The 22075-nt window shown below is 44.6% G+C and overlaps 1 protein-coding gene across 4 annotated transcripts in view; it reads right to left on the bottom strand.

Annotated features, from left to right (window-relative positions):
• The window catches only part of LOC136431331 (protein adenylyltransferase Fic-like), a 28325-nt gene extending 6829 nt beyond the window's left edge, over positions 1–21496 (bottom strand). Inside the window, exons 1-4 of one of the 4 annotated variants that reach the window (XM_066422659.1) lie at positions 21420–21472; positions 18680–18846; positions 10255–10389; positions 8880–8962 (exon numbers count right to left, since the gene is read on the bottom strand). In XM_066422659.1, coding sequence (XP_066278756.1) covers positions 8880–8924 — 45 coding nt within the window. In that variant the 5' untranslated portion in view covers positions 8925–8962; positions 10255–10389; positions 18680–18846; positions 21420–21472. Of the gene's footprint in view, positions 1–2884; positions 4238–8879; positions 8963–10254; positions 10390–18679; positions 18847–21419 lie in introns of those variants that run through there. The other 3 variants (XM_066422658.1, XM_066422660.1, XR_010755031.1) reach the window with 3 other exon arrangements.
• Between the last annotated feature and the right edge of the window lie 579 nt (positions 21497–22075).

Here is a 22075-nt window from a genome sequence, read left to right as displayed (position 1 = left end):
GACGTCCAACGTCATACCGGGCCAGTAGAACCTGTCCCGTGCGCGGCGCAGGGTGCGGGCAGGACCGAAGTGTCCGGTTGTGGTGTCGTCGTGGAGCGATGGTAGCACGCGATCGGCCAGGGCGCGGGGCAACACTAGTTGTGGTGCGGCTGTCGGTGGTAAGTCCGTGGGTTGGCGGTATAGCAGATCGTCCTTAAGAAACAGCGAGTCGAACTCGTGGTGGTAGGCGAGAAGGTCACGGCGCCTGTCTCGTGCTGCGAGGACTGGAGGTTGACCTGCGCCGTCCTGGAGCCAACGACGAACTTCACGGAGGGTGGTGTCGTTTAGTTGCGCCTCCAGGAAGTCGATGGCAGGTGTCGTGGCGAGGTGGGTGGAACGAACGTGCGCCGCTGTAGGCTGGTCACCGTAATCACGGTCACGATCGTCGTCAGAGTCTGTCGCTTCCTGAGCTTCCGCGTAGGAAGGCACATCAGGTGCGGGTGCTGCTACGTTAAATCCATGGTCTTCACGAGCGTTCACCGTCGCCTGAGCTTCCGCGTAGGAAGGCACATCAGGGGCGGGCGTGGAAACTGGAGGGGGCGGAACCTCCGCGCGGCTAGGGGCATCCCGTAGGATGACGTCCTCTGGAGCTGCGTCGGCAGGTGTCGGTGAAGGTGGGCGGCGCGACAGGGCGTCGGCATCATTGTTTATGCATCCAGGGCGATACTGGATGTTGAACTCGTAAGTACTGAGTTCGATGGCCCACCTGGTGCGTCTGTCCTGTGTCTTGCCGTCTCCAAGGGGAGTGTCTCTGCATGACAACAGGGGGCGGTGGTCCGTTGATAACTGGAACTGGCGTCCGTACAGGTATGGTCGGAACTGTCGGATGGCCCACACCGCTGCCCAGAACTCGCGATCGTAGGTGCTCCAGCGTCGCTGTGTTTTAGAGAGAGTTTTACTGGCGTACGCTACGACGCGCCGGGTGGTGCCGTGGTCCTGCGTCAGGACGGCGCCAATGCCGAAGGTGGACGCGTCGGTAGCCAGGTAAAACTCTCTGCTAAAGTCTGGGAACGCGAGTAGGGGTGGGCTGGTTAGCTGCGTCTTCAGGTGTTCGAAGGCGGTTTGGCAGGCTGGTGTCCATTTGAAACGGTGGTTCTTGTCTGTCAGCCTCACCAGGGGTTCAGCTACAGTTGCAAATCCTGGCACGAATTTGCGGTAGAAGGAGGCAAGTCCGAGGAAAGACCTCGCGTCCTTCTGGCATGTTGGTGTAGGCCAGTCTCGGACCCTGGATGTATTCGCGGGGTCAGGCGCGACACCGTGTCTGGACACCACATGGCCGAGAAATGTCACTTCCTGCTGGGCGAAGCGGCACTTTGCCGGGTTGAGCTTCAGACCGGCCCGTCGGAATCGTATAAACACCTCCTGTAGTGCATGAAGATGGTCATCAAATGTCCGGGTGAATACCACGATATCGTCGAGGTAGGCGAGACAGACGTCCCAACCTACGCCGGCTAGACAAAGTTGAACTAGACGTTGAAATGTCGCCCCACTGTTCATCAAACCGAACGGAAGTCGTTTGAACTGCCATAAATTGTCTGATGTAATAAACGCAGTCTTGTGGCGGTCGTCTGGGTGGACTGGTACCTGCCAGTAAGCACTTCTCATGTCTAAAGTACTGAAATAGCACGAGCCGGCCATAGCGTCAAGTGTGTCGTCGATGCGCGGCAGGGGGTGGGCGTCGGGGACTGTGACGGCGTTCAGCTTACGGTAATCGACGCAGAAACGAGGACTGCCGTCCTTCTTGGTGACGATTACGACGGGGGAAGCCCACGGGCTCGTGCTGGGCTCGATGACGTCATGGTCGAGCATCTCGGCAATTTGGTTACGTAAGACCTCTCGGCGATGGACGGGCGTGCGATATGGGCGTTGTTTGATTGGGGCGGCGTCGCCGGTGTCTATACGATGCTGCACTAAATCGGTGCGGCCAAGGTCAAAGGAACCAGTAGAAAAACAGTCACGGTTTGCCTCTAAGCAATCTGAAAGTTCTTGCAATTGTGGTTGGGGAAGACCAATGTCGGACAGGTCGATGACTGGTAGAGACGTTTTGGGGACACGTACCTTGGCCTTTTGCATTGGCGGGACGACGGGTAAGGTGTCGGCGGCGTCTGCGATGGTGTAGGCGGCATCAGGGTCAGAAGTGGCGTGGAATTGTCCAATGTTGATTCTCTCCGGGATTCGGACGGGATGATTGTTTGTGTTGAGAACCTGCACCATGGAACATCCCTGCTGGACATTAGCTACTGTCCGGGGGGTCGCCACTCCATCATAAGTAACGCGACGTGGGTCTGGCTCAAATACACCGACAAAGTCACATGGGGGAACTCCGCGGGATGAAGATAGCCTCACTGGGACTTTGGAGACAGAGTTCGGCGGCAAGATAGTTGTGCGACATACAAAGGCGTCCGACACAGGAGGGGCTAATGGCGGCCGCGACAGCAGGGGTACAGATGAAGATCCTATCTTCGCAGTGCCGGACGTAGGATTAATGGCGATGTTGTGGGAACGGCAGAATGGCCATCCAAGAATAACATCGTTAGTGGACTGCCGCATGACATGAAACAGTTCAACCGCTGAGATGGGGCCCAGATGGACATGTGCCTGCAGTGTTCCCACGATATGAAGCTTGTCGCAATTGACGGAACGAACGATTGTAGCGGATTTGCTCAGTGTCAGACATCGTAGGGTGGGCGAACGGAGGCGGAAAGTGTCACTAATAATGGAAATACACGAACCGGTGTCAAGAAGAGCTTGGGTTGGTGCGCCTTGGAGTTCAATGTCAATAAAAGGGGAACAGTCTGGGGTCGGGTCGGGCTGGGGAAAAGCTGGCTGCTGGCGCGCGCAGTCAGCTACTGTCCGTTTCCCTGGGGTGGGGACGGGCAGTCGAAGGCGTAATGGCCGAACCCTCCGCAGTTATGGCATTGCTCGTCTGGTCGGACGGGGCGACGAGGACGTCGTGGCGTACGGCGTCGGTACTCCGAGCGGGGAGGGTCGTCGTTGCGACGGCCGCTGTCTCGTCGGGCGGGCGGTGGTCCAGGGTCATCTTGGTGGTCACGGGCGCGACGGTCGGACTGTCGCTGGCTGCCGGCCTGGGACTGGAGAAGGTCGACGACTTCTGACAGTTTCGACGCCAGCGTGGCGACGGTGGCGGTCAGGTCCGGTGTCGGCGCCCTGGTGGAGGTCACCCTGGCCGCGGTGTGGTCGGGCATGGCGTACTGGACGTCACGAGCAGCGGTGTGGCGGGCTTGCTCGCAGATGGCGGCTTGGCGGGTGGCTGCGTCGATGTCGGCGGGGCCGAACTCCATCACCCGGATTTTCAAATCTTGGTCGAGGCCAGCCAGGAACCTGTCGAGGGACATGTGGGCCCGCCCGGCGTCGTTAAAGTCGTCGTAGGCCAGCCTCACTAGCCGCTTGATCTCGGCGGCGTAGACGGAGAGGCTTTCCGCCGGGCGTCGTGGTCTTGCGTTGGCCGCCCGGCGGAACTCTTCCAGCAACTGTGGACGGCCGAAGGGCCCGACCATGGCCGCTCGCAGGAGGTCAAGGTTGGCCTTGGTAGCGTCCGGCAGTTCGGTGTAGTAGCCGAACGCTGCGCCGGTGAGGTAGGTGGGGAGGTGGCGCAGCTTCGCTGGGTCGTCCAGTTGTTGGGACTCGGCCCAGACATCGAATTGCTGGCTCCAGAGCTGGAAGTCGTCGCTCCCGTCGAAGGACGGGGGGAGTCTCGAACGTTGTGCGGCTGCCATGGCGTGGATGAAAAATACTCGGAAGTATAGGCCGCTGCCACCAATTGTTATGTAGTGATAACAAGGCTAAGAGAGGGACAGCCGCACACACGGAGATGAACTTCAGACTGACCCCGGACCGCATGGCCGGAGGTTTATTAATCAGGGACTGTGCCCTAACTCGTCCCAGATGTCAATTGTGTCATCCCCCCATATTTGGTGAATACTACAATAGTACACAAACACACACATAAAATCTAAGTTTAGGCCCAGGAAAAAATCACTAGCAAAAAAAGCCGGCCTACCCCAGCCTTGTTTGGGCACCGACCGCTGGATAAAAGTGGCAAAACGTTTTTGATAACTGAAGAGTAAACGGAAGTCGTGATAACGCCGCGCCGCCGAACTCACGACCGCATCGAAAGGTAAGAGTGCAGTGCCGGTGAACACAAGCAAGCAGCGCCCAATAAAGGTTTGTGAGATTTCTGGAAATAAAAAGAAAAGAAGAATCTCAATTTTCATCAATAACGAGAGTATTCTAAATGTACATATACAGTCGTCGTGTTTTAGAAAGGTCAGCGGTACGCCGATTCGGCTGAAAACAAGATGGCGTCGGGGACCAACAACATGTCTCGGGCAACTCTTAGCCCGATTGTTTTGCCCGCTGCAAAGTCATCTTTCGGCGGAATTAAGTAGGACAGACAATCTTTTGTTAAAAATTCAAGAAATGGATATCAATTTCTGTGAAATCTGACGCCATACATTAATTACCTATTCGATTTTGAAATTTTGAGTTTAAACCGAAGCATCATCGGCGGTAAACTAACATTACGGTGGGCACAACATAGGGTGAAAAATACCCAGTTGCGCACTTGCGCAGCCCAACGATATTTTGGTTGGCGCAACTTATTTCTAAAGTTAAGTTAACCCAGGTTGCGCTGTGCGCTACCTAAATTTTGGGCCCTGACAAATCGGCAATTACCGGCAATTACTTGGATGAATTAGAAAATAAATTGGGCAAGGAGGCTCACACACACGTGCACACACACTCGCTCTCACTCTCGTAAATTTTCAAAGCAAACATATAAAATGACCCCCAACTCAACAAGTTAATAAAGTTACCGATACTTTTTCACTCGTCTGCATCCATAGTCAACTTGTTTTATTGTGCCTGAAACACAAAAATCCATCCTGCTTAGCGCTCGGGGGATGACAACTAAAGTTACTTGCCCCCATTGCCGGCCATGATAAGGCCCACTAAAGTAAGGCCCTATAAAAGTACCTTAACTTCAATCTTAAAAACACTTCCCCACCAGGAAGTCACAAGGGTATAGTTGATAAACATGAAAAGAAAACAGAGGGTTGTACAGCTCAAACTCGCAGAAACGCCACCCGGAAGTAAACAGACCCTATCTCTGACCTAGTTTCCGGCCATACCCATCCGCATGACTCTACAACTCACATATGTTCTTACGCCACCAAAACAGCTGAACTAAACAATTTTCAACTAAATTGGGAAAGTTAACTAGTACCTTTTCCTTCTAACCAAAAAAGTCTCCAGATTGGGCAAAAAATTTCAAGGAAAAGAAAGTTTCAAAGAGTTTAAGTAGGGACTACAAAGGAGTTCAAAGATTGCGCAACTCAACTTAGGGGTAAGCCCTACTGGGATGGAAAAAGGACCAGAATGACAGTTGTCAACAGTTAAACCTAAAGAGGGAATAGTTTTAAGACAGGTCAAAAAATATCAAAGCTGTCTGACATCTAATGAGCATAGGAGAGCCGTCAATCAAACAGGTGTCAGGCAGGGCCAGGCAGCCATGGCAGGTCTGTGGCTTGCTGTGAACAGTGTTTACATGCTAGGACAGAGATAGAGTAGCAGCACTTTTTGGAAAATTGAGAGAAATATTGTCAAAACTTGATACAGTACAAGGAAGGTGAAAGGTTTAAGCCTTCAAACTCATCAGGATTTCATTATTTCACAACACTTTTATAAGATTTTGAGGCATTTTTCAAATTTGTCCCTCAAAAGTAGGTCAGAAGTCAAATCTCTACATTTCTGTACAATTTTAGTGATAAAACTTCACTTTATGTCATAGCTTGAGCTTCCCTCATGGCCCTGACACACACCTGAATCACAGACTTTGCATGAGAATTCTTGGAAAGAGTGAAATCTGAGTATCTCCTGGCCTCAATTTGTAGTTCCTGGGCTTTCCCAGTAAGTCACCCCCCTCCCCGGGGTGCTAGGGCCATTAATAACATACCCCCAGGCTATGTCCAAAACCCTATATAAACTTGAGGTGTCTCAAAGAAAGTCAGACTTCATCCTGGCCTGCCAGAGGATAGGAGATATCATGCCATGGAACAAGAAGACCAGTGCAAACCGTCGGAGAGCCCAGTTCCAGAAAGCCGCGAATGCAGCTACTCTCACCTCTCAAATAGAAGTACCCCCTAGAATAGAAGTACCCCCCGGACAAATCCTCAAAATCTAATATAAGTACCCCCTGAAATAAAAGTACCCCCTGGAAAATTTCAAAAATCGACAGTCGAGGCTAGGTAAACTGTCCATACATGTGCAACTGTTCGAGGGAAATAAGATAATACGTAAGCAGGTAGCTTATAACTTAGTTATATGATCTATTCAATTTATGCCTCAGGACCATACCTATTAAGTATATAGATATTGAACAGAATAACTGTACATAGCTTGTTCAAATCATGATGATCTTCCTCGCCTCTTAGTAAAATCTAAATAGAAAAATTGGGCATAGTTTTACCCGGGGCCACAGTGCTTTCAAATTCAACAAGTAAAAATGTACATGATTCATGCATTTTCTACTTGGAACTTGAAGCAAGTGATCAGAGAAAATTGCTATATCATTTTACTGACAATCAGTGACATATAACAAAAATCATCAGATAGCTACAGTACTTAAATGTACCTGATCATATTTTCTAAAGACATCACCCCCCTCCAAAAAAAACAACATAAATATGAACACAGTCCCTCCACAAAAGAAATATGTCTATAAACTTTTGCTCCATAGCGTCCAAAACAAAGTTATTGTGAGACGCTCGGATTTCGAGTTCCCGCGGTAAAGCCCAAAATATTGAAAGAGATCGACTGTAAAAGTAGCTCAACGTCACAGACCGCACATACTAAGAAGTTACCATTACGTCGTGTTGACACTAGAAACCCGCGATTAACCGCTAAATTGGGAAAATCTTACCATTATCTAAAAAATTGAACCCTCTCAAAATAAATATGGCCTTCTGTGTCTATCGTTGCCCCAAAATATAATATTTCCATGCGTTTACGGTATCATTTTAAAGATCGGTATCCGCGCTACGCAATATGCTGCTAGTTTTACTGTTGCCATGCCTGATAGTGGCGGCCATGTTTCGCGATTTCGCGCTGTTGTTTACCGAATCATATCGGACATATTTCTGCCGTTTTAGCGATTTTGTGGCCTCAAAACACATATCACAAGGGAAGTTAAGTTATGATTGTTGTTTTAACGTGTTACATGTCTTCTGCGAACAATCTATTCTTCCGCCGCGCTGCCGATACTACGGATAGTGGTCAGGAAATTATACGTTTTTTGATCAGCGTGTTTTGGTTTATGATGTAAACAGAGACTGTCAAAGTTATTTTTATTTATATGAAAGTTGTATTTTGAAATGTCAGTGTGGCGTCTTATTTTCCCGTTTACTTTGTAGAGTCATAGCGATATCGACCGGTTTGTTACGAGTGCCGCCAGGATAATTTTCACAAGGCCGTCAAAGCGGAGAGAAAATCAACGCCGATAGGCCGAAAAATAGCGAATTACGAGCAAAAATACTGGGGAAATATGGGCAGAAAAACCTTAACTGAAGATTTTTGGGGGATTCCTGGTTAGCATTTAAGCCTCGATTTTTCCAAAAAATAATAAACGTACCGTCTAAAATAAGAAAGTACCGGGCGGACTTTGAGGCGAAAAAAAATAAACGTACCGGTACGTTAATTTGAGAGGTGAGAGTACAGGGAAACCAGCGGACAGCCCGCTCAAGGGAGAAGCTGATGCAAGGTATCAGAGTCCACTGAGTTCTGGACTGGGTCACAAATCCGGGCAACCCTCTTCCCACGCCTTCGGAACATTTGTTGAGAACGAGACAAATATGAAGAAGATACTTGCAGTGTGCCTGAGGAATAAACTATGCTCAAAGTGTAACCTGGGCATACGTACACCCCACAAGTGCACTGCCAACATTGCCAGGTATGCTGTGATAGGAGATGAGGCAGAGCTAGGCTGTCAGATAGGGAAGCAGCTGGCTAGGAATCATCTCAGAGTCTCCCACCTTGTACACGATGGAGATGGACACATTGTGAAGGGACTGTCAGAGGTGATGGAGGAAGAGACAGGTGAGGCGACAAAAGTCCCTGGCTGACACTGTCCATCTGTCCAGAAGGATTGCACGATCTGTGACCACAGGAAACCAGAGTCCCCAAATGTGGCCTGGAAGGACCCGGGAAGAGAAAGACCGAGTCCCAGGGCTCGAAATTCATTTTTGGAAATAGGTGCCCTGGTGCACCCAACCAAAAAAATTAGGTGTACAGAATGCATTTTGGGTGCACCACATAAAATAAAGTTGAATGTGAGCAAATAATTTCAAAGTTTACGCTACTGCCTCTCTTAAGAACTTTAATCTGTAATTCTAAGTTATAGATATATATATAGAAAAACAGAGCAAAAACAATATGTTTACTTCTGTGAAGGTAAACATAATAAAGTAAAACAAATGGTTGTATTGCTTTTTCTGATACTTACATTTCAATAATATTCTGTATACTAGCTATATAGTGTACAATACTACTTTTACCCAATGGCCTACAAAAATATCTAGGTGCACTGGTGCACCCACAGTAAAAAATCAGGTGCACGGCTCCAATTTTGGGTGCACAAAGGTGTACATGCACCCAGTATTTCGAGCCCTGCCGAGTCCAAAATAGGTTTGGGGACGACCTAAAACAGCGGCTAGAGGCTGAGCACAAGAAAGCACGTGAGAAATGTGGGAAGGACAAGATGGAGGAGACAATGAGGAAGGCAACAAATGCTATTGTAAACTGCTACTTGGATGAGGATCACTCACCTTGCAGGCCCAAGTCACTTGCATGCAGTGGCCAAGAGAAGGCATGGGGATTCAGCTTCTTTCCTGGCAGCACAAAAGAAAACCTGTGCCCGAATGATTCAGACAGAGAAGAGATGAGGAAGATACAGTCAAACCTGTCTATAGCGGTCACTCAAGGGCCTGGCCAAAACTGGCCGCTAAGGACAGGTGGCCGCTATGGAGAAAATGTTGATTAATTGACCACGAGTGACAAATGTTTTCAGTACCCACTGAGATACATTTATTCACCGTACAGTACACATGAAAACAGGTAACTTAAGGCACATTTAAGAAGTTCGATTGTTGTTCTTTTACTCCTAGTTAGTTAAGAACAAACTTACTGTTCGTTTTCGACTGTTTTCAACCATAAAATCGTGGCGACAATTTTCCTCTTGATGCGTTGGTTCAGTTCCCGCATGGCTTGTGTTGATCAGCATCTACCATTATGCTAATAGGGTACTCAGAAGAAGGTCGCTCTTTTGAGGGCTTTTTGTCTTTTCAGAAAATTGCAACAGCCCAAATGTTACGTCATAGTAATATTATCCACATTCATTTTGAAGCTTTTGGTTTAGTAATTATCCTCAGTGATACTTTGCAGCAAAATAAATTTAGTATATTATACCTCCGTAACAGTGGTGTCTTCCGTTGACCTTTATGCTGCTACCAATTCAGTTTGTATCAGCGCCATTTTGAAAATTGCGTGAAACACGTTTTGAGCACAATTTTTGAATGAATTCCCGGTGAAAACGGAAATAGGGCCGGCATTCAAACATTTCGCGAACTTACCGCATCAGGTACATGTGTGGGTTGTATTTTCCAAAAAGCTGTCGTAATATTTGTCCAGTCGAAATGCACAGAAATGGTCAATTTTACCTCGATGTACAAACGCTTGCCATGTGAAGAAAATTATTCTTGACTTCGCGTCAACCTCCTTGGTCAAACCATGGATTTTCTAACAAAGATAAAACATTCTGGTTATTATCCTATCCAGTTGAGTCCATATAAATTTGATAACTGCGTGAAAAAATGAAGATTTTGAACCCGGCGTGCGGTGGCGATGCGGCTTCTACTGGCACGCCGTGACCGTTATCGGCAGTGTTACTGTACTCGCGGGACCGAAAATCGTCTGGCCGCGACCGCGTTGGACAGGTGGCCGCTATAGCCTAATCCTTAATGCTTATGTCAATGGGAAAAATCCAAGGGACCGACAAAAAGTGACCACTATGGGCAGGTGGCTGCTATGCAAAGGTGACCGCTAATACAGGTTTGACTGTAGTAGCAAAGAGGTCAGGAGAAGAGGCACTAGAGGCAACGAGGTATGGATTATATTAAACACGAATAGAGCAAAAAACCATACCTTGTCCAGAACTCTCTGTGGTCACTACGCATCAGCCGTGCACAGCGCCAACAATGGAACTGCTGCGTCGATCCTGCTCAAGCGCCAGGCTGTCGGGCTACCACCCCTCTCTCCAAGGTTACAGCAGCTGAGGCCCTGAAAGAAATGGAGAACAACCAATGTTACAAGAGAGCCTACAACAGAGAAGCTGGTACTAAACAACGATGCAAAGCTAGGAGGGTGCAACTATTCAAAGCAAGATGTTCTAAGACTAAAGGTCAGACTCCCAACCGTGATCATGTCTTTGGCACTCACCAATAACACTCGAGGTTTAAGAAAACGAACGGTACGACGAACTGTCTTTCAATATCTTAAGTCAAAAAAGATTGACATTGTCTGTATGCAAGAAACCTACGTAACAGATAATGATATTGAATTATGGTCAAAAGAGTGGGGGGGTAAACTCTTTGCCCATTCCGGTACATGTCACAGCAAGGGGCAAGTTATTCTTATATCAAAAAATTTTGACTGCAAAAATATAGAGTTCATTGATATCTCTGACCGTATTATTACCTTCGCCGAGAAGGTTATGCATAGGGTAGCGTTTGTATGTATGTATGTATGTATGTATGTGTGTGTGTAACTGACCAGCATAACTCGACAAGGCTTGGATGGATTGTCTTGATATTTGGTAGGTGGGTAGGTCTTGATGAGACCTGGAAATGATTAGATTTTGGGTCCCCTAGCGGCTTGTAACGGTACTGCAGCGGAACTTTCTGTTTTGATATCTCGTGTTCTGGACATGCTTTGGAACTTATTTCTGAGTGGTAGATAGCTCTTTGGGCAGAGAATAAGTGGTATAGGTTTTGGCCCCCTAGCGGCTTTTTTGGAACTGCAAGAGCAGGTTTAGCTTCAGACTTTGAAAGGGAATAACTCAAGAAGGGTTTGATAGATGGTCATGGTTTTTGGTAAGTAGATAGCTTGAGCGATGATGTACATAATTAGATACTTATATTATGCAAATCAGCATCTAATTTGCATAATTAATGAGGAAAGTTTATGATCTGCCAAATTCCATGATAGGACTCTCAAACATGTGACATATGCAACTGAGGAAGAGAGAAACATTCAAACATATCAATTAAGCAAATGAAGAACTCATTTGCATAATTAATGAGAAAATACTATAACTCAAGATGGGCTTGATGGGTGGTCATGATTTTTGGTATGTAGATAGCTTACGTGATTCTTTGTATGATCGGACGATGATTATGCAAATCAGATTATAATTTGCATAATTAATGAGGCAATTAAAAAACCGCTGCGTTCCATGATTTGACTATTCAAATACAGTCAAACCTGCCTAGGCGACCACCTTTTCAACGCGACCACCTGGCCATGGCGACCGCATTTTCTCGGTCCGGAAAATTTTCCCCATAGGCACAAGCATTAAGCTGCCTGCCCAAGGCGACCTCCTGTCCAACGCGACCGCGACCGCCACTATTTGGGACCGCACAGAGCACAATCCCTGCCAATGGCGGCCGCCTTATTTTCAAGCGTGTGGTGACATCGGATCGTTTTGTTGTCGGATTTCACGGAAATGTTTTCAAGACTTTGAAGGACAAAAATTTATGGAATAGCAATGTTATAGCATCGATTCCTCCATGAAGTGTTTTAATAAAACGTTCCCCCTTCATAAACAAATTGTAAAGACAAATGTTTGTGATGTTGTGCCTATCGTTATCTTATAGTTTACCGAAAAACTCAGTTCGGTTTAAACTCAATTTCCAAAACGAATACGTAGTGCATGGCGTCCAAAAGTCAGATTTCACAGAAATTATTATCTATTTCTTGTATTTTCAACAAAAATGTGTCTGTGTCTTTAAATTCCACCGGAAAATGACTTCGCGGCGGGCAAAACATAATTTGGGCGAGAAATGTTGTTCCCAGGTCCCGACGCCATCTTGGATTTGGCGTGGCCCGGATTTGGCGTACCGCTGACCTTTCTAAAACACGATGCTTTTGTGTATGAACATTTACGAATACTCTAGTTATTGAAGAAAATTAATATTCTTATTTTCTTTTTATTTCCATGAATCTCACAAACCTTTATTGGACGCTGTGCGTTCTGCTGCACTGACTCATACCTTTCGATGCGGTCGCACAGAGCTTGGCGGTGCGGCGCGACGAAATCACACCGTTCCGTTTCATCTTTAGTTGTCAGATCGAAAACTTTTTGACTCTTTTCTCCAGCGGTCGGCGCCCCAAAAAAGGCTGGGGCCAGCAGGTGTTTTCTAGGGATTTGTCTTAGGCCTTAAAGCTTTGACGATGTGTGTGTGTGTACTATTTAATCTAACGTGTGAATGCTGGAAGGGGCTGCGAGATCATCGAGGCCACCATTGTTTTGTACACAAAATTACGACGAAAATTTGTACACGATGTAGGGGTATACAATTATTACAACGATAACGGAAAGTGTAATTTTTGTAGGATCTTTCTGTCAATGAGAAGTGAACCTGGTGGGAGTCATGCTGTCTAAATTCACATAATTTTCCATCCATTTATGTACTATATTTGAAAACCTCGCCCTGGAAACATGTGAGTGGAATCCTCTTCATGGCGACCACCTGTCCATCGCGACCGTTTTTGCTCGGTCCGCCAGGTGGTCGCCTTGGGCAGGTTTGACTGTATGTGACATTTGTAAAACACTCCTTATGCGACAGTCATAAAGGTTAAAATCATTTGGCGAAGGTATGAGGTCGTGGAACTCTAGTTGGTGTAAGATTTATGTCTCAAAACGAATATTTTGTCTGCTTTAATATCCATGCGCCAAATGCTGTGACAAGCAAAAAGTTGTTTTTCAATCAAGCGTCCAGTTTGATAGAAAAATATTGTTTAGATCATGAATATGTACTAGTTGCTGGAGACCTTAATACGGTCCTCAACAATACCCTCGACAACATCGCAGGGAAGGAGCACAACAATACAGGGTGACAATTTTGAATAGTGTTTTGAATGAACTTGATCTTGTTGACATTTGGAGAACTTTTCATGGTGTTAAAAAAGGGTACACCTGGTCTAAAAAGAATCCTTTCATTGCTCGAAGATTGGACTACATTCTTGTCAATGATCTGTTTTTTGATAAAAGCACTAGGTGTGAAATTTGCTCCTTTCCATGCAGCGACCATAGGGCTGTTATGATGGAGATGTCTGCCATCAAATATGATATGGGGTCATCATACTGGAAATTTAACAATTCATGTTTGAAAGATAAAGAATATGTAGATAGCGTTGATGAGATTATTGGAAATATTGGTGAAGGCCTAAATCCCTCCCTAGTAAATGCCACGTCGATTGGAAACAAACAACTGATGTGGGATTACTGTAAAAATAAAATCAAAAGTTTCTCGATCGACTACGGCAAACAAAAGGCTCACGAAAGACGTATATTTAACAAATCTTTAGAGGAGAATTAAGTGAGACTAGAAAAACAGTTAGCCTCTGATCCGAACAATGTAGCACTACAGCAACAGGTGTACAAAAAGAAAGCCGAATTTGAAATTCTTGCCCTCCATCAAGCACGTGGAGCCCAAATTCGCTCTAAAAACACCTGGATTGAGCAAGGGGAGAAAAACACTGCATATTTCCTCAGGTTGGAGAAGGCGCGCACAGCGCGCAATGTAATCACTAGTCTTAGGATGGCTAATGGTTCAACAATTACCTACCAAGTTGAATTATTGAACCAGCAAACACAGTACTATAAGAATCTTTTCTGCGAAGATTCGACATTCAAGTTAAATGAATATGAAGAGTTTGTTTCTGATATAAATGTTCCTCAATTAACTGATACACAAAGAGAAAAATGTGATGGGTTAATTACCATCTCTGAATGCACAGCTTGTTTGAAAACTATGCGAACCTGTAGCCCGGGTTTAGACGGGCTAACAACGGAATTCTACCAATTTTTCTGGTGTAAAATTAAATCATTAGTCATAGATTCACCGAACGAAAGTTTTGTAAAGGGTCAACTTTCCTCCACTCAAAGGAAAGGTGTTATCTCTTTATTTAAAGGAAATGATGATCATGACTTGTGTAGAGACCAGCTAACGAACTGGAGACCAATTTCTATTACGAATACTGATTATAAGTTAGGTGCCAAGGTTTTGGCAAACAGATTACAGAATATTATATCTCACATTGTAAGTGAGGATCAGACGGGATATATCAAAGGACGAAGCATCGTTAATAACGTGAGAGCCATTGATGATATAATATCTTTCACGAAGGAATCCAATACCCCTGGCGCAATACTATTTCTTGATTATAGTAAGGCTTTCCATAGTATTTCTAAAGATTTAATTTTACACGCTTTAAAGAAATTCACTTTTGGTAGTGATTTTATACACTGGATTAATGATGAGCCTTCACAAATAACTCACAAAGTTGTATTAACCACTGTGGAATTTTGTCTGACTGGATAAATCTAGAAAGAGGTGTTCGCCAAGGATGCCCCCTGTCAGCCCTTTTGTTTGTCTTAGCAGTAGAGATTTTTGCCATAAAAATATGCCAATCTACTGAAATCAGAGTAGTCTGCTTTTCGACTGTAGAAGCACGAATCTTTCAGTACGCAGATGATACAGAGTTGGTCTTGGGAGACAAGGCCTCCATTATTAGAAGTTTAGAACATGTGTTCAACTCCTGCATCAGAAGTGTCCTACTGTATGCCTCGGAGACATGGGCTGTGGCAACAGAGGACATCAAGAGGAGCGACAATGCCATGGTCCGATGGATATGTCCCAGTAAACTCTCAGAAACACTTTCAACAAAACAACTTAGAGCCAGATTAGGAGTACACAGTGTGCAGGATGTGATGAGATCCAAACATCTACGCTGGTATGGGCATCTTGAAAGAATGGACAGGGAGAGGTGGCCCAAGAAAATCATGGGCATGACCGGTACCGTGGAGGGCCAAAATCCACGAGGACGACAAAGGAAGAGGTGGATTGATAACATCAAGGAGGACCTCCACCACCTCAACCTACACGATGTAAATCCACAGAGCAGAGGCACCTGGCGAGCGGCCACCAAGCTCCCCTATCCGCATGCAAGCACGTCAAACCCCAAGACGATGGGGAAAAGAAGACGTTAAACCGGATAGTGAGTGAGTGAGTGAGTAGACATAATGATAATTGCACAATTTTCAACATTTTCTGGTCTTGTCTTGAATAAGAAGAAGACTGAAGCCATGCATGTGGCTACGCCCTTGGGCGTACAGCTCTGAAACAATAGGTGGACTGAAATGGACCTTAAGAACAAAATGTCTAGGTGTATATTTTTCATCCATATGATCTGCTTCTGAAATAGAAGACAACTGGAACGACAAAGTTTGTAAAATGAAAAAGATATTGTCCTCTTGGGCCCCTTGGTATTTAAGTATCTTGGGCAAAATATTGGTTCTTAAAAGTTTAGTTGCATCTCGACTTTCTTATATGTTGGGCGCACTAATACCTCCAGTCCAGACACCTTTCTCAATAAGGTAAACTCTCTGTTCTTTAAATTCATATGGAAAAAAGACAGAGTGAAACTTAATGTCATTATTCAAGAACATGCAGCGGGTAGTCTAAATATGATAGACATGAAAATTTTTCAAGCAACCTGTATGTTAAAATGGGTTAAGAAATAACTTTATCCTGATACACTTGTTCCTACTTGGAAAAATATCCAGCTCAGTTATTTGGATATCTTTGGACCCAATCTAACTATCTTTAAGTGTTACTGCAAGATCTCTCAATTACAGCCTGTAGGCTATATACAGTCGCTACCTGATTTCTACAAAAATATGATCTGTGTGTGGTACAAGGTAAAGCCAGTGGAAGAGATAGAAAATGTAACAGATATAACATCACAACTCTTGTGGAACAATTTGTGTATTATGTACAAAGGGAAAATGTTGTTCTACCGTAACTGGATTAACAAGAATATTGTGTATGTCAAGGATGTAATTGATTGTTATGGTAATGTTATATCTCTGAATGATGTTACGAATACTGTAGGAAATTACCCGAGTTTAATCTTCGAGTACAACGCTCTTGTGAATGCTATTACATCTAGCTGGAGAGTAGTATTTCATTCTGATGAAGTTCATCAAATCAAATTACTTGGTAAAGACGTGACAGTCGAAAAAAATAGTTTCTTTAGAAATATATATTAACATTACAAAAGGAAACCAAACCCGTTTCTCAAAGTGCTTGGGAGAAAAGATTTCCACATTTTGACTTCCAAGCTAACCCATGGAAAGCCATATGGGAAGCCCCATTTCGAATAACAAAAGAACCATAATTGCGATCTTTACAATGGAAAATTTTACCCAATATTTATTCCACAAGGGTCAGTTTATTTAGATATGGAATAGCAACAAACAATAAGTGTGCTGTCTGTGATGCCGTTGACTATATAGAACATTTCTTTTTTGAATGTATAAATGTAAAACCTTTATGGTCAGAAGTTGAAAACTATTTTCTTTTTGAATATGGATATACAATGTCATTAACCACACATGATGTAATCTTAGGATACCAACTTTCCAATGTAAAACAATTTCAACTAATACTGCTGGGGAAAAACACAATTTGTAAGTTTAAATACGGAACAAATCGAATGGACATAATTACATTGTTTAAATCCGAATGCTCTTTAAGAAAAATATGAATGATTGTATGTATATATCACAGCGAACATTGTTGACAATTACTGCTTGTACCATGTATTTTTGTACAGAATGACAATAAAGTTTTATTTAAAAAAAAAAAAATGTCTTTGGCACTCCGCAACTGACTTGTGCCACGCAAAGTTGGCCCTCTGTACCTGACCGGTACGTGATGAAAAAATCCTGGTGAGAACACTGTACTAGTATGTTACAATATGTAAATGCATGTTGAAATTTGGCAACTAACATGACATTAGAGACAAACCACCTGTGACCAATAAACTTATCCTAAATATGTCCTATGCATTGGTTTACGCCCAGATGAACAAGTTAAAATTGTGAAACATCCACTGAAACAGCAATATCTGTAGGTACAAAAGCATATGCCAATAATTTTGAAAAAAAAGGATCATCTTGTCAGCAGTAGAAAAGATGTTGACAGGATCAAATTATTTCAATCCACCTCCCGGAGGTATTTTGAGGAGGATTAATCCGATCCAATCCTATCGAACATCGAGTGTGATCGCAAACCACAATTGGATTGCCGGATTTCTGCTGGTTCCGAATGTTGTCCCAACAACCATCGCTTCGTCCACACCCCCAGATTGCAAAATTGGCCTGTCTACAACTCTTAGCTTGCCGCGTTCATTACCTACATACTAAAGCTAGGTCAATATACAAAAGCCTTTGTCGTTCACGCCTTCTCGCGATCATACCCCGCCGATTGCGCTCCCTCCCATGGCTACAGAACATTCTCCAGAGATACAAAATCATCAAAAATTGGCAATTTTGTAGTGAAGCAATGCTGAATCTTTAACCCCAACCTATGACCATAGAACTATTCTTCTGTGAAACGCAGCATATGCTTCCATCGGACTCAAATCATGGCATACTTTAATCCACTTGGCGAAGAGTAGTGTGGACGCAAAAATCAATCGCGATCGGATTAATTCTATCGGGATAAATGTTTACTCCAATCCATTGTTTTGAGTGTGAACTTAAAATACTTTTGTCAACAAAGAGGGCCTGCATACCCGTTTCCGTTAAGCGTCATGCACTATTTCAATTCACCGTTAATCCGTTGCCGGCCCACTCTAATTCAACATTAAGCGTTATTGATATATTAATCGTGAAGCATTACTGGTCGTTTCAATTCTACATAGTGTTATTTTCATCCTGAATTCAGCGTAAAGCATTACTGATTAATTCCTCGTTACGCAGGAAATAATGTTTCAGCGGGTCAAGATTTCAAAATTTTCATAATATGTTGGGAGGGCGCCACCCCCCAAAACTCAAGCTGAAACTCTTCTGTATTTTTTCACAAACAAAGATGTACACTATCAGTAATATTTGCCTGTTGAAATGCAAGATATAGCATTCAAGGTGTCAAGATTTGAAAATTTTGCCCCGGAGCATGTCACGGCTCCGATAAGGTCTAGAGGGTGTGATCAAGCTGAAACCCTTCTGTATCTATTTTACAAATAGAGATGTCACAAAACTTAGCTTACTGTTCAGCAAAATTCCCCCCTCAGAATACACGAAATAACGTTTCAGAGGCTGTTTCAGTGAGGCGTCTGTGTGGCATAGTGGCAGAGCATCCGGCTATGAACCAATGAGACCCAGGTTCAATCCCCAGTTGAGTACCCACTACCCAGACATGTCCGGACATGCACCCAGACGTTGTGTAAATCTTGGGAAAGGCACACAACACATATTTCCCAAACCACTGTTTCAACTCACCGGTAATCCGTTGCCGACATATTTCCCATCTCCTAGGCCCAGCAGTAGGGTTTGGGTTGGCTTTAGGAAGGGCATCCAGCCGTAAAAAATGTATGCTACAAGAAAGACTTGCACTTGCTGAGGAGTTCTGGGGCTCCCTCATCCATGTGCAAGCACGTCCAACCCCCCTATAATGGGGAATAAAAGACGTAAAATTGAAGAGAGAGGCTCAAGATTTCAAAATTTTCCGGGAGCCCGTAGTATTGTCGCGCCTTTGGCGCTCATCATCGTGATCATGAACATTTCGTCCCACCCTTACAAAATTTCCTGTCGCCCTCTCTGAATTTAAAGGGTTTGGAGCAGGCGTGCAAGAATGCATGGCGTACCAGGTCTCTTGCCATGGCCACAAGATCAGGGCAACTGATGGCAATCAACCGTCATCTTCAGGGGTATCTCATGTTTTAAATCTGCTGAATCTAACGTTTTGTCGTCCCTCCTGAATTTACCATTAACCTTGTCGGCCGACCTGAATTTACCGTTTAGCGTTGCCAGGACCCCCCCATGCAGACCCTCAACAAAGCTTGTCAAATTCATACCCATCGCGTATATACTGCGGACAACTATATTAGTATTACTTAGTTATTATAAGTTCCTGTGTTTTAGCGCCATCTTACTCAAGGTTGGTTCCTTCTTGGTATTAGCACGCTCAGAGAAACTGTTGTAAAATTGCTGGCCCATTTTTCCTTTATCCGGTTCCTGGGCAGCCATATTGGACCCAGCTGATGCGTTATGGGAAGGTCTCGGACCGGAGTTTTTTTGCGATTTCGTATGTAGGCCGACACCCTCAGGTCGATGGGCTACAATTCCGCCGAGAAAAGTAGGACGGAAAATGTAATCACATGGTCGAAAAGCGGTTTTCTGCTGTTTTCCGACGTATTTATCGGTATTGTCCGTTGTCCCTTTATTTTGGGTAGAAACCATAGTAAAATGTAAATTTGGCACCCGAAAATTATCATTTTTTTTACACTTTATTGATCGAATCTGCTCGGGAAAAACGAGTTTTCCTGGGGTCATGACGTATATGCTGAGAAAGCTTAGTAAATGGTGTCTCTAAAAAATGAAAAAAATAAAAAAGTCATGTGATAACTTTTTCGCAATCTCCGATGACGCAATTCGGTGAAAATGCATTAAAACGATGCTATTTGGATCATCAGGCGAGAAAACCATCAGAGCTCAAGCCTATTTGTCCATTGTTAGACCCAAACTTGAATATGCGTCCTCTGTGTGGGACCCCCACAAACGCATACATTCACAAACAAACAAACTTGAGGACAAGTTAGAAGCAGTACAGAGGCGTGCCGCCAGGTTCGCCACTGGCGACTACCGTTTGACTACCAGCATTACACACACTCTGCAAACCCTCGGTTGGCCCACCCTTCAACAGCGCAGACAAGTTGCCCGCCTTTCACTTATGTACAAAGCTGTCAATAACCTTATTGCTATCCCCATCCACAATATCCTCACAAGAAATACTAACATAACCAGAGGACACCAGCAACGTTTTACCACAGTCGCCTGTAAGACAGAAACATACCGAGGCAGCTTTTTCCCAAAAACAGTCATAGAATGGAATGCACTTCCGCAACATCTTATCGAAACCAAGACTACAGATAGCTTTAAAGCTGGCCATGGGGTGGCCAAGTATTATGGTTACCCCGGCTTCACCCAGCTGTGTGTAAGGGGAGGAGCCTATACCTAGTGTGGCAATGTACAGCACTACTTTGTTCGTTTATTTTTGCACCACTTTTTTATTCTTGTTGACGGCGTGCACCACCACCACCGGCCACACTTGGGTAAAGCCTCTGACCATAAGTCCTAGACACTATGCCCCACGCGGGGTTTTGTCTAGTATCACGACAAGACAAGACAAACCGCATCACCGTTGCCGCGGACTAATACAAAAAAGGCTTCGATAGCGAACCAACTGCACCGGGCCCAAAAATACTACAACACTATACGGGCTTTTCAGAAGATTCAAAATATTCATGCACAGCTAAAACCAAACCTCCTTGCCTTGAGCAATCTCGGGCAGAAATCAGGGCGACGACCACGCACTTCCGGCAGATTACCGGGTCATGACTACCCGGTCACAATTGAACTCCGACCCGGAACCGGAAGTGTAAAAGTGGTGAAATACAGCAGTTGTATTACACCATAGTTATGTAATCCATATCCTTGTCTTGACTTACTAGTAACGTTACTTGTATTAAAAACTATATTTGTCAAGACATCCTAAATTGTCTTATAACATATCTATTCAGAGTTTTGGTATTTTGGTTTTCCATTCCTATCCGTAGTCACTGACGAAAGCAGCGGATGCTGTGTAAAAACCCAAAGGGGCGAGTACGCCGCTCCCGGGATTAGAACCCGCGCCAATCCCGATCCGCACGGCTTGGGAAATCAACGCGCTAATCACTAGGCTAAAAGGTTCAAACCAGTTAGACTGGTGAGTTAGTGGAGGTTGATCCCCACTGTTACAGCTGTCTGAAACGTAGATGTTTCTTCTTCCCACAGTCAAATATTTGCTGACTATTATGGCATATGTTTATCCAGTTACAAAATAAAACAACTATACTGTTACGTCCCGTAGTGTTAAAAGGATCATAGACTTACTACAATTTACATGGAGAACATGTTGTTGTAGTCCTATTCTTGCATTAGATGTATACCAAAGAATTGTCCGTAAAAGTAAACGTCTTACCTCTCGGTTTCTGGCGCCTTCTAGTTTGACGGTTGGTATGAGCACACAGTATTTCGCCGCGACCCCGAGTCTGTGACGTAACGGTAAGAAAATAGTGCGCCCTAAACCTTGAACCGTGTGTAAAAAAACTTTGGCGTGAATGCCAGCGAAGCATGACTTTTACTATATGGCAGTATAATAAGCGGGCTTTTAGATGGTAGGAATAAGATTGTGAAGTTTTACCCTTCGGCGTATAAATGCGCGTGACCTTTGCAGCTGCCTGCCAAGGTGAGTCAGCTGCAGTTCCGTATGACCCCGTATGACCCCATATAAAAGCGGCCGTCAAATTGTTATAAAACCATAACTTTTTTGTTTTCAGTTATTTTGTAGATCGTACCCTCGACTTCAACATATTCCTTTGTTGTGATTTTGTAGGGTACCCTACTATGATTTAATCCACGTCGATGTGGGTCACTTTGTGAAACTGATATACTCCAGACCACAACAGTTTCGCTCAGCGTGCGAAACAAAGAAGAAAAACAGCTAAAATCTTGAGTAGGAGGGCGGTAAAACATAGGAAGTTATGAATTGTCCGGCAAATAAGCAGCGGAAAATAATAGTAAGGATATGAATTTGACAAGCTTTGTGGACAAAGGAATTTTTTCTGGGCAGCTAAC

The sequence above is a fragment of the Branchiostoma lanceolatum genome, chromosome 3, assembly GCF_035083965.1.
Source record: "Branchiostoma lanceolatum isolate klBraLanc5 chromosome 3, klBraLanc5.hap2, whole genome shotgun sequence".
Taxonomy (NCBI): Eukaryota; Metazoa; Chordata; class Leptocardii; order Amphioxiformes; family Branchiostomatidae; genus Branchiostoma; species Branchiostoma lanceolatum.
Note: the sequence above shows the minus strand (reverse complement) of the source record. Positions and strands in the feature narration are given on the sequence as shown.